Source organism: Sparus aurata, chromosome 8 (genome assembly GCF_900880675.1).
Source record: "Sparus aurata chromosome 8, fSpaAur1.1, whole genome shotgun sequence".
Classification (NCBI taxonomy): Eukaryota; Metazoa; Chordata; class Actinopteri; order Spariformes; family Sparidae; genus Sparus; species Sparus aurata.
In genome coordinates, this window is record NC_044194.1 from 17,919,034 (window position 1) to 17,932,669 (window position 13,636).

The window sequence follows — 13,636 nt, forward strand, 5'->3', positions numbered from 1 at the left end:
TTTGCAGGTTTGAAAAATCACATAATCAGTGGATAGGCTCACTGCCTCATGTGATTCCCCCTGAAGTTCACCTAACTGCACCAAACAGGGTTCAGAGGGTTCGGCTGTTGCATTTCAGTATGACTCCAGCGTGCACGGACACAGAAGGACTGGAGTGTACAGCACGGGAATGATTTGTAGATCAAAATCAAATGTACTTTTTCTAAATAAATGAAAATACACATTGTCAAAAGACTTAACTAGGTTTGTTTTGAAGAAGCTGTCCAACACTGGGGGTTAGTCTTCAGTTAGTCTCTTGCCTCAACATGTCACTTAACACCAAACTGTGGTGTTGGTTTGCTTATTTGTGCTAATTATGTGCGTACGTGCCTGTTCAATCTTTCTTGGCATCTGCACAATTATGGCACTCTGTTAAGTAGTGTGTGCTTACAAGTAATAAGAGCCACGCATGAGTGTGTGCTGGGTGTGCGGCAGTGCCTTGACCTGCCCTGCCCGTTAGGACTCACCGTTGTGGGACATGCCCACTGACAGGCACTTCTGGAAGCGGCAGTATTGGCACTTGTTGCGGTTCTTCTTTTGAATTTTGCAGCGGCGCTCGCACTTGTCGTATTCCAGCTTCAGACGGATGGTCCGCCGGAAAAAACCCTGGAGGAATGAGTGGGAACCATTGAAATAAAGAGACAATTGTTAGGATGTGAATACTGCTCGCATAAAGAACCAAAGTGACAGTAATTATTTTCATTTGTATACATTTGACATGAGAACCAGAGAACAGAATAGTCAGCAAATAAGTGAGACCGAGAAAAAAACCTGAGCTAGAATTCTAGAATCGTAATTTACCTTTTAATAAACTCTGCTGTTATGAAACCAGTTTCAAGATCCAGAAAAACAAGTACTGACCAACTCTGTAGGCCATTAGAAAAGTTATTTATTCCCGTATGAACGCTGCCTGACAAGATCGGATACATAATTTCCCCATCAGTTTCTCCTTGCTTACACAACCTTCACAAAAGAAACATTTGACTTGGGCGAGGAGCAGATGGACCAAGTGGCATGTCTGCGCTTGGCTGGAGAGTAGAAAACGGTCTTGGGAATTGCTTAATAACAGATTTAGCCACACTTAGGAGCAAATTTATCCAAAAACGTCATCCCCGTGTGCCAAAGTACACGCGCATTACAAGACATACAAGCGATTATACAAGACGACACAGAGATGTTACAACCATGTGAGCGCATGTTAAGTAACATTTTTAGTTTTTCTGTCGTGTATTTCTTTTTACATATTTATTTCTGTATTGAGTTCTTTATCATGTTCCCTTTGCATTTCCCCTTTTTTTTGCCATATTTGCTTCATATACTTCCTCATGCATTTCTGCTTCATTATGCAAAAGAACACATGGAGGAAATTAAAACAGAAATAACCGTTTGTCACATTTTATGAATGAATGTCTACATCTATTTTTCATATTACCTTTAATGGCACATTCATTTATTTATTGAGCCCTTTATTTATTTATCACTTCATACATTTCTGATTTCAGTAGTTTCAATCCTCGATAATTTACAGGCACACAGAAGATTGTGGGATACCGCAGGCTGAAAGGGGGCATCTGCGATAAATCCTGGTAAAACAAGCCTGTTTTGGGGTTCGGTAGTGGTCTAGATGTTGAGACCCATCAACTGTGACTGCAACTTCCCTGGTTCAATTCCCAGTAGGCGACCAATGTTGCATTTCCCCTCTTTTTCCCCCTTTATTTCCTTTTTTCCTCTCTAGTGTAAACCTCTGAATGAAAGCTTATAGATTTTTTTAAAAGAAGGACACTTCAATTCAGGTCCAGATTTGGAGAAGCCATTGAAATGCGACGAGCGTTGCTGACTCATTGACAGACATCATGGACTTGATTGAGAAACACTGACGACACTGCAGCCTGACCATGACCCTTTGACAAGTGATAGGTCATGTCTGACGGATGAACTTCTAATGACTCCCTCCTTAAGGTAAATGTTAAGCTAAACATACCTTGACTTTGGTGATAACCTACTGTTTTACTGTTTTACAGCCATGTGTCATCATGCATAGGTCTAATATCTATGACTATAGCCTGAGGACTGACCGTGGCCTTTGATATTTATTAGAGACAACTAATGCAAGACACTCACACTTTGATGAGTTGCTGCTACACTGTGAATGTTTATGTAGCAGCATGTTGACATGATGGGAGTTACTGACTTTATGCATCACTTCCTGACTTTCACACTCCCACTGCTGTCCCACTGGATTCACAGTGTGGAGGTGTGGGTTAGGGTCTCTTGCTTCAGTGGCTACTTTGCCTTCAGTTTTTTTACCCTTCAGGGACTGATGGGGAAACAAAAACATACACAACATAAAGAATTCAATAACTGGCGGCCGAAAAAAAAGCACATGTGCACACACCACAAGTTACACTATCTTTGTCCTTGGGTGCCTCTTAAAAACCAACCTTGGCTTGTTCTCCAACATAACTAGTAAACAATTAACTGAAGGATTATTGAGCGACCATGTGCAAAGGCCGAGAGTGGTATGTCTGATGCTTTAACGAGTTACCATTAGTCACAAGACACACTGCCTCCGGATTTTTTGGGCATGTCCTACTTTCTTCAGTTTAAGACATCCAAATACAATTTATCGACTCGAGTCAGGCTGTTTGTGATCCTTGGATTATCTGTGCTTGTGTGGGGGGTGACTAAGGGAAGGGCCGATTGATGAATAATGACAGAAATATTGACCGAGGGAGAGAAAGCACTAAGTACTGTAAAACAGCAGTGGAGGGTAAGAAGATGAGAGAGACTAGGACTAGACTAGGCAGAGGCTTGGATTCAGTCCTCTAACAACTGCACGAGACCCAACCGCTCAGCCACTATCAATCCTCACGTCGATCCAGTCTTGACCGACACCTAACGTGGTAGCAAAAGACCCATCCTGTTGTCTGACTGTATAATTCATGTGTACAGTCTTCATCTCACCTTGCATCCCTCGCAAGCATGCACTCCATAGTGGTAGCCCGAGGCGCGATCGGCGCAGACTCGACACTCCAGGTTAAGTGAAGAGGAGGAAGATGAGAAGTCCTCCTGGCCCGCCGCCATGCTGTAAACTACCGACGACGGACTGGATGCGGGCGTCAGGGCATCTGCAAAACAAAAGCACATGGTGAATTAGAGTTTGTTAGTTTGGACATTATGGGCTGCTGTATAAACATGCAGGTGCGACATGGCAGACCCGCTCCCTCTGCTATAAAAAGCTCATTCTCAAGGCAAATAAAACACAACGACACCAAGTTTCAGGGGACTGTACTAATGAGAACATAAATATGAATATTCAATTCCATTGGTGCCAACTGACCCCCCTAAAACCTAAGCATTGGGAGGATTAGTCTGGTCGTATTGTTTGTTTCTGTCAATTTCAGCAGAACACTCATTGTTGTTTTATTAAAAACAATGAGCCGCACCATTGCACTCAGTGGTCCTCGTTAAATGCACTATTTGCCAAAAAATGCCCAAATAAATCCATATTTTCTGACCTGAGGGAAAAAAAAAAACACTTGGCTCAAGAGCACTTTAGCAGTTGTACTGGTACTGTTGTACACAGATGTTCTTGATTTGTTCGGCCTCTCTCATGCTCCCAAGTTCATCACAACTTTTAGAGTAATAATGGATGTTTTGTGTGCACAATACACAGTGTCTTTGCAAAGGCATACAACATTACTAGACGACTGCACACTGCATTCCTAGAAATCTACAGCCAAAAAGTGGTTGTCAGGATGCCAAATCGCACGGAAAACCCTCTCCCCTTAGACCGTTTTGAATTTCTGAATTTGCAGTTATCCCTGTTTAAATGATTAATCACTGCCACCCCTCTACTACAGAACCTATTTTTGTGTTTTTTTGTCTTGAGATGGCTGTACAACACTTTGTATGAACCAGTTCAGTACATACACATATACCCCTGACTAATTCCCATTTCTCATGAAACTTAGTAAAACTGTGTTTGCGGTGTTCAGTTTCATGCGTGGTGCCAGGAGGCAGACAGTGCACCTACGATAGGATACAAGTTGCCCTTGTCACCACAATCAGACAACACAAATATAGCTATTACCTTGAGAAAATTTGAGAACAAAATACAAGTTTGCTTTGCTGTGATGGACCAGGCAGCTCGTTCCATCACAGCAAAGCAAACATTAACATGCGGTCTGTAGTGTGTTTGCCTGTCGGACCACATAACAGTGCTGGAGTAGTGTTACTGATCTCGCTCTAGGACGACAGGTCATGGGGCTTGCCATAGATTGCCAGCAGGTTTCCATTTCCATCTGGTGAAGGGCGCACGGTCGGTGGAACTTTCTTGGTAAACAAATAGCAAAGATGAAATGGTAGAAAACATTGGCACTAAGTCAAGCCACATGAGCCGCTTGAGGGACGCCAGAACGGGGATAAGCGGTGTTTGGCAGTGGACCCGGAGGTGTGTTTGTGTCTGGTGCAGAAGTTCACATGTTTCAACTGAGTGTGGACAAGAAACGCATGTCGGTGTTTCTTCTTCCTGCTCCTGTCTCTCGCAGTTAGCACTCTGAAAACACCCATATATCCTAAACACCCTCTCACTGACTTTTCCATGACATCACCAAATGTTTCCGAGGATATCTTCTCCTCACACTTCCCTCTCTTTTGTCCCACTCCCTCACTCACACCTTCTATTCTTCCTGCAAATGTTTATCTTTCACGGCTTCTTCGTTGACTTGTTGCACAATTTTTGTAGGAGTAAACATTTCTCAGATGTCCGTGGGACTTTCAGTTGGGAGGAAACACAGCAGCAAAATGAATGTTTCCTGAGAGGTGGTGCATGGTGGCCGAGGAATGTGGGAATTACTCATTGGATTTGGGGCGAGGAGGAGGGCTGGTGGAGGACATGGGGGAAAAACAAGAGGGCATGGAAAATAAGAGGTAGATAGCGCAGGAGAGAGAAGAAGAAACATGGGCGAAATTGGCTGGAAAAACGCACCGAACACAAACCAATTAAGATGAAGGAACTATGCCTCGAGGGTTAAAAAATAAAAAGGGGGCCAGTCAGACTTTGTAACTAAATAAAGGGCTCTCAATGCAAAATGTATGTCCCATTTTGAACATTCAGTTGGAGCAAATTAAGGATTAAGGGGCTGAAACAAGGGGCCCGTGCTCTGACGACAACGAAACGGCAATGAGATCACACTAAGCTGCGGGGGACACTTTGAAACGGTAAAATAACAGTATGGAAACAAACCCCACATTGTCATCTCTCAAATCTAATGAGATCATTTCAGTTCAGGGGTAATGTGAGTTCACCTAAAACAGTGGAACCTTCAGAGCCATTGCTGGAGGACTGGTATTCGGGGGCATCAAAGGAGCTGAGGGCGTCGTTGTCGATGGACTGGGAGATGTCCTGGAGCTCCTCCATGCCGCCCATGAAGTCGTCACCGGCGCACAGAGGGCTGCCCAGCACCGAGTCCTCCAGGGGCGAAGGGGGATGGTAGTGGCTTTCCATGTCGACCATCGCAGCAGAGGAGCGGGCTGCCGTCACTCTCACTCATCAGACTGGAGACAGAGGAAAGGGAGAGGGGGACAAAGAAGACGAAGAGGTCAAATATGGGATATGGAAACACGGACAGATACAGGAAGACAAGACGATTGCTCGTGTGAAAAGTCATCTCTGCTCTACAAGGCTCAAACGCAGCAGCGGTTTGGCTCGATGCTAACACGGCTTGCCAACACGCTTACAATGACAATGCTAACATGCTGATGTGTAGCATCGTTCTCCTGGAGACATACAAAAAGAAAAAAAAAAAAAACAAGTATAAAATGCTAGAACATGCCACCAAATATACTTTGGCGGCTGTTAATGTAGCTGGGAGGACCGCCGCAGTAAAATATATGTGTGGGAAACACGGGCCTCTCATAAGGGCAATCAACGATTATTTATCATTATCAATTCATCCGGCAGTTATTTTCACGAATGATCAACAATGTTATAATCAACCAACAGCCCAAACGCAGCAAATCCTGAAGCTGGGACTGGGCAATGTTTGATAGTTTTGCTTGACGACCCCGATTATGAAAAAAAGTTGCTGATTAATATTCTTTCAATTGACTAATCACTTAATCAACTAATGAAACCATGCAGCTCCATAGGTTATGTCATCTGGGAATCATGAATGTTTGTACCACCAAGTGGATGTCGAGATATTTTACAAGATGAGTGAACAGCTGGCTGGAAGCACTAGAAAACAAGTCAGGGGATCATCAGAACGTCTGTGCACAGATTCATATCAACCGTTGAGTGTCTGTCGAGATATTTCACTCTGGATCAAACTGGTGGACTGACCTACCGACACCGCCGTCCATAAAGTCACAGCACTAGCATGGCTTAAATCTGATGACATTGTCAACATCAACGCCACGGAGTAATACCACATTATCTTTCAGTGCACATGATTCAACATAGCACTGACTGATACATTTAGTCCTAATGATTAGAGCTGATGCTACTATGGCCATCCACACCGACAGGTGCTGCACATCGCAATGGGTCAGTGGGCAGTAAAAGAATGAAAGACATGGAGGATCTTATGACACAACACAGGCCCCTCTGCTCCCCTGAGCTGTCCATCCAAATGCAGTAACCTTATCCTCACTAACCTCATAGTGCTGCAGAAAGAGAAAGACCGGGGATAGAGCAAGGAGAGTGCGGCACAGAGACATGTGGAGGGTTGAATGTAGGTCACTGGGCTGGCTTAGGCTGAGGCTGGGCCTGGGGTTGGCTAAAAGAGACACGACAGACTGGCTTGTACAGTTAGTGGTTGAGATTTTGCTGAATTGCAGAGTGGAAACTGGGAGGAGCTATGAGCTGCAAATGTCTTGGTGGCTAAGCTTAAGACCAGAAGGGTAACGGACTTTATATCACATATCAGAACTTCATACATCCGCATGTAAACTAGGTCAGTCTTCAGTAAGCCCTCTCCATCAGGCCCCGCTAAGAACATCAAACGAGGGGGAGGTGAGAAGGTGGGTGTGAGGGTGACTGTACGGCTACAAGACAGCAGCTGCTGGTTGTTCACAACCATTCCACACCTTTTCACATGACCGCCTTTAGTCTGTATTAAAAAGGCGAGTGTAGTGTACTGTCTGCCGGTGAGAATAGAGACCGACAGCATGCTCAAAATGTTTGCCCTCAGTGCTCCCTCGGAGTCTATTTAAAAGATCTAATGATAGATCTGAATGACGCTGCTGAAACTCTATATCATTTGCATAATATTTCACCTTGAGTGCAGAGGGCAAATAGAATGGATTAAGTAACTGTGATTCTGTTCAGTGATGTTGCTATGTGACTCTAAATAATAAAAGATAATCTCTCTTACAGTGACTTTTTTTTAACTCTTCAGGGAGGAGGAAGACATGCAAGAACCTTGGGAAGGTTCTGTACGTCTGTCGATATGTTGTTCACATACTGTATCTCAAGAACAATTCATCCGACCTACCACACACTTGGCAGGTTTGTTGCTGAAAACCCTAAAGCATTGCAGTGTCAAAACTTGGTGCAATTTTGACCAATATTAACAGATTTGGGAGATTTTTTGATAAAAAAACATTTCAGCGTTCTGGCTTTATGGCTCTGCAGACGTGCTGACGTGATCTCATGGGTAAGCAGACGTAATTAAATGATAGAGATCAGCGTGGTGCAACAACTTGCAGCAGTGAGAAAGGAAATAAAAGCAAAAGGTTAAATTAATCTGAATGAGTGTGATGCAGTCGACACAGGTTTTCTATCCTTCAGTGAGAACTGGAGGCGAGATGTTAAATTTCATTTTTCGTGAAACTTCTACATGAGTTGTGTAAATTCAGTGGTTTAAGACCAGGTCAAGAAGCAAAGATGCAATGAACAAAATGACGTCAATAAGAATCGCAACCGAGATGAACTAAAATGAACCCAATAGTAAAGATCCCGTAGATTCCCACCCGTGAAAAACTCGACATGAAGAGGCCTGGCACGTGAGCGGGCTGCTTTACTCACCCTACAATACACTTGTAACTCTGAATGGAGGCAGTGTCAGCTCCGCTAGGATAAAGCAAACCTCTTTAGCATTCAGCCCCTAGCACCTGACCCTCAGGTCTTCCTTTAGAGGACATCCTGTTTCATACACTCGCTTCACTCAGCACCGTCTCATTATAACAGTGCTTCAAGGGGAAAAATAAAGAAGCATCTTGGCTGCAGCTTGACCAACATCCATCCTGTCTGTTTGGATAACACTCGACTAACCCTGACAAGTTATTATCCAGTGGAGAGATGAGTATGAAAAACTTTTTTTTTTTCCTGAGATCAGTAAAAACTTTACTTGAAGCAGTTGCCAGATATAGATCAATCTAAAGAGGACTTTTGAGGCTACAATAGGTGTGACTGCACACCCACTGCACGCATGACTTTCTATTTATATAACACGCAAGACCCGAGTCCTTTTTCTGAACTTGTGACCCTCTACCAGCAGCTATGAAGTGGTGGACCAAGCTAACCTTTGTGTTTCCACCAACATAACACGAGAATGTAAACACAGAGAGCCGCTTAGCTTCACGCTGCAGAGCTCTCTGATTTGGATCGAGAGAGAGAGAGACAGCAAGGGGGGTGATGGAGAGGAATGCAAGTTAAGCTTCATTACAGGGTCTTTATCAGCAATGTGCAAAGACAGAGTGAGCAAGTGACGCAGGGTGAGAAAGAATACAGCGGCTTCTGCACCAATGCGAAGCCTTTGTCCTCTAAGGTCAAGACCTCTCTTGTGCTCACTCAACCAGGCCTGCTGAGGGCACCGTGCACACTGAGAGAGGAAGATGAGCAAGGTCATACGCGTTTGTGTGGGTTAGGGTCGGGGCCCACAAAGGGGAGGATGGGGGGTTGCGATCACAAAAGAACGCTTACCAAGAGCCACCCAGGTCGTCATGACGATGTCATGGCAATGCCGACACACGGATCACGCTTTGAAATCAGTGGGTATGTGAAGGAAGCGGCGGCCTGCTGCCGCTGGAATTCAATCCCTCATTAAAATCAATAAAATCCCATCACAGACCGGTGTGTGAACGGGTCTGCACTAGTGATCACCGGGGCCGGATGTATGCGTGGAGCATGAATAATCCATACCGTCCGATGGATTGCTGCTTAGCTTGCTCACCCAGCCCCCCAAGTTATTCTCATTCACTGCAGTCAAGACCCACATTAGACAGGCAGACATTGAAGCTGCCCGTAAGCTCCTGCTGAGGGCAGATAAACAGGCTCCGAACATGACCCAGGCACGTAGACGGCCTCCTACTCTCCCAACAGGAGAGGACATAGAACAGTGTGAGGTTAGTTTACACAGCCGTCTGAGAACTTCAAGAAAATGATCTACAAATCACCTGCTCACTGCTGAGCCGACCTTCTGAATAGTGATATCAGTCCCTCAAGAAGTATCGTGTTATCTCTGCATACAGACAAGCTTCAGCTGGTATCTGAAACAAATAAGAATAGTAACACAGCCCCCCCCCGCTTTTAACCACCTATCGTCTCTGTGACCACCAATAAAGCTTTGTGCTCTCCAAATCCACCAACGACGAGGACAACACAGAGTGCGATGATGACGAGACAACCCAGACAGAGCTGGCTGCAGACCAAGACGTTAGAGTTGTGCATGGGCTTGTCTCGCCAAGCCTTGGAAAATACAGCACTGTACTCCTTCCAAGTACAGGAGAACATACCTTGGCAATGAGAAGAAATAAATGAAGACAAAGTGTCAAAACCAGTGCTACCAGTCCTTAAGATGCATTTGTTTCCAAACACTGCTGGTAAGAATAGTTTAGCGGATACGAAAACCAAATAACAACTTCCCTACCTTCCTCATCCAAAAACAAGTCTTCACCTCACAACATGACATCCAGCTCTTCCATAGAATTAGTACGATCATTCAGTGTTTATCTGTGTGTGTGTGTTTGTGTGTGAAAAAGAGCCGAGCAGACACCAGGTTAATGTTTAATCCAACACCCCCCCCCCCCCCGTCGCCTGAGTGCTGACAGACCTGTTAGAAGGAGGGCCCCGACGGACATAACGGTGGTCTTAGAGCAGAAATGTGGGCTGATGGGGCTGTCCCGCCGGCTCCGCCTTGTCCATTTGTTTGAAGAGTTGGCTCTATGAGCTCAGCCTGGACCGTGCCCGCAGTGTAAACACTCGAGTGAACCTTTATCACTGAGGGCTGATATGCTGGCCGGCGCCCTCTTATCGTTATGGAGATTGACCAAAGTGCAGGCCGGGGGAAATGATTGGACTTTAGCTGCAGGATGAGACAGATGGGCCGTATGACAGTCCAGTCACCCTGTTATCAGGTCACTAGCCTCGTCATTTCAGGGTCAATGGCAGCTAAATGTAAAGCACAAGGCACATTTCGGTGGATATTTTTAGACCTGAAGGTCCAAACTGCTGTGTTTGCAAATTTTAGTTCAACTATAACCCACTTTACATTTTAACTGTTGGCGTAAAATGTATGCTGTGAGTGTTTGTAATTTTGGCTGTACATTCATGCATTTTTACAATCTAGAAATCTATAAGCAAACGTTCCTTGGTTGCTTAATCCACCGCCATGATGATGAACATGCATCGCGTTTTTCCAATATTACGTTATTGTCATGAGGAATTGCAGTTTATGTGCAGATTAACTGAGACATTTCTGAAACCACATTATACACCAGCAATGTTGGTTTGATAAAAATGTTGCAAACTTGATAAGAGGGGATACAGAATTTAGGGATTTGCTTACATATCATCATACCTGGGATGTCACAATATACCAATATTTATGATAATCGTGAAATTCAAAATTCAACATTGATTATTGTGTTGGTAATAAACATATGATGATATCATGTAATCAATCCAGCGCAGATGTTAGGTTGCCTTCTTGCTATTTGTAAGGATTAAATGTTCTTTCTGTATGCTTTTTTTTATAGTTATGGTTACAGACTCTCTTTCCACTTCCCTACTCATATTTTGAGCACAATTTATTTGCCATAAAATGCTTCCAATCACATAATATGATCCGCATTACCAGAAGATCTAGTGTACAACTTTAGCAGTGAGTTTTCAGAGATGTTGAATTGTCTATTTTTAGAGCACTTTAAAGAACTGGATCTTCCTCATCCACAACGGCTTAGAAGAAGAGGTTATGTAATCATGCAATATCACTGCCGCGGCCCATTAAAATATGTTTAGTCACACACAATCAATCTTTTCACACCATAAGCAAGCCAAATGAGATCAAAAGTCAACATGGCTTCATGTTTTAGTGATATGAAAGCACAAATGACTCCAGCAACCTTTTCAGAAACTGGGTGGGATTGCACCTACAGCCTACAGTACTGGGACAGAACAGTTTATTACAAGTAAAAATAAAGACACAGCCTGTTATTATTATGACTATATCTCCATGTGTGTAACACTGTTCTTATTCAAAACATGACATGACATAAATCTTGGATAAAAGTGTTTTTGCTGATCCAACAAAGCCACTGTGGCTCTCCAAAAAGGAGCTACCTCACTCAATATGTCATATTTTTTAAATGATCTATTAACACCTGGAGGAAATTTGCACGTGTCAGTTATTCCATTTCTAAAAGGGGCAGAGTCTTACTCAAGATGAGCTCTCAGTTTGGCCGTCGGCATATCAACCACCCACTGCTGCACAGAGTTGAGAAATAAAAAAAAAAAAAATAAGTTACATAAACCCCTGTGGACTCTGACCTCTGCATTGACAGCGTGTTCAGTGTCAAAACAATAATTACATGCTCACACAGGCTCACAAGACAGAGACGATACAATCTGACCATAAAACACTTCGGAAGGTGCAATGTGACAGTGTATCACGTTACCTCAAAGGTCTATGGTGACCCGACCGCTTATGGCGGCTGTTTTTATCGCGCAGCATTACGTGGTGGAAAGTGTGTCTGTGTGTTGTTGTGTGTGTGTGTGTGTGTGTGTGTGTGTGTGTGTGTGTGTGTGTGGGTGTGTGTGTGGGTGTGTGTGTGGGTGTGTGTGTGTGTATGTGTGTGTGTTGTGGAGCCAAAACAATCCCAGAGTAAAATCATTTTCCATATGAACAAATAACTTTGTCAAGTAAAGTTAATCACTGCCTATAGTTGGCAGTTTTAGGAAACTGAAAATGTCAAAGATCAGTTACATGTTTTTGGTTGAGTGGACAACCACTGTTGCAGGGATGTCTTCTTAAGTTAGCATGTTAACCAGTTAGCCCCGGTTTGTCCTTTCTCATCAAACCAGAGCCCCCAGCCTGGATCAGCAGCTACTCAGGTGATATGCTGTCTGCTATTTGTTTGGCGTACGATTTGGCATTAAATATATGTTTCTAAAGTATATGTTGCTCAGTTTGCCCGGCTGTCATTATCTGCCTCTCTTGAGACTGCAAGGGAGGATGATTATCTTTGTCCCTTTCCTTGGCTGACACATTAAACCTTTCTCAGTACGTGATGAATATTGTTTTCCACTGACCTGTTAAACACTAAATAGCAAAAGGCCGAATGCTGAAGCACTGAGCAATTTCAGAGCAATTCTGACTTTATGGAGCATGTGTGCCTGGCTCAGAGGCATGCAGCAAATAGAAGATAGTGAATCTGCAGCCATGATTTAAAGGAAGTTATCAATAACACCATAGTCTATTTTTTCTGCCTTGGCTGGCGTCCCATGCACCAACATCATATGGAGAAATAACACAGCTGCTGTGTAACCTTGACCTGCTGTACAGCCATGGCTTAACAAACTATCCCAGTGTGTTGGATGTATTTGCAGCTGAAAACTGGCGGGCTCGACCCTCACTTTTCCCAGCTGCTAAAATCGTCAAATGCTAATGACACTGTCCTTAAGCAACACCTCGGTTTTTGGTGCCAGATTATGGCTGCCACTTTGTTCTTATTTCCCAATCTGTCACAAGTATCACGCAGGCCACCATTACAAAACCTCCCTGCAGCACATCCAAACTGTAAATTTCAGAGTGGGGAAACTGCTGCAATCTTTTCCAACTCGGCAGATGTAGGGCTAGGCACGACCAGCGTGTATTAAAGTTGGCCAACAACACCATAAAGTGCCTGCATAAGTCAGCTGTATGAGTCACCTTAAAATACACTTTATGATCCATGTTATCGTTTGGCTGGGTTTGTAGTCTTTACTAAATTTTACTGGTTTACCTCCCGTTGCATCATGTGCCGATATACAGCAATATTGCTGGGCGGCAGATAAAAAGATGACGGTATTTAGCTTCTCCAGCTGAATAAGAAATGCATTACATTTGGATCTGGCTCCAGTAATGTGCGTGCAGTTTCATAGGCTTGAATACGAGGATGAGCAAGTTTGAATATTACGTCCCTGTGTGCTCGAGCAGACCGGTACAAACTCACATTTTGGAAGCGGTCTGGTACACCTTCCCCCTCCAGAAATAAAAAAATTCTCATGTATCATCAGCATCATGTAGATATCATGGCCGCTGCCCAAGAGAAGAGAATGTTCAAGTGAGTCTGTTATGCCCTACCAGTTGCTCCGTCCCCTGAGGCTCTGCCA

At 44.0% G+C, this 13,636-nt stretch overlaps 1 protein-coding gene across 6 annotated transcripts in view; it reads right to left on the reverse strand.

Moving 5' to 3' along the window:
- The window catches only part of pparab (peroxisome proliferator-activated receptor alpha b), a 40,828-nt gene that overhangs the window by 12,531 nt on the left and 14,661 nt on the right, over positions 1-13,636 (reverse strand). For 3 of the 6 annotated variants that reach the window (XM_030425229.1, XM_030425226.1, XM_030425230.1), the window contains exons 2-4: positions 5,350-5,598; positions 3,004-3,167; positions 507-645 (exon numbers count right to left, since the gene is read on the reverse strand). In XM_030425229.1, coding sequence (XP_030281089.1) covers positions 507-645; positions 3,004-3,167; positions 5,350-5,557 — 511 coding nt within the window. In that variant the 5' untranslated portion in view covers positions 5,558-5,598. Of the gene's footprint in view, positions 1-506; positions 646-2,160; positions 2,961-3,003; positions 3,168-5,349; positions 5,599-9,914; positions 9,980-10,097; positions 10,208-13,636 lie in introns of those variants that run through there. The other 3 variants (XM_030425228.1, XM_030425227.1, XM_030425231.1) reach the window with 3 other exon arrangements.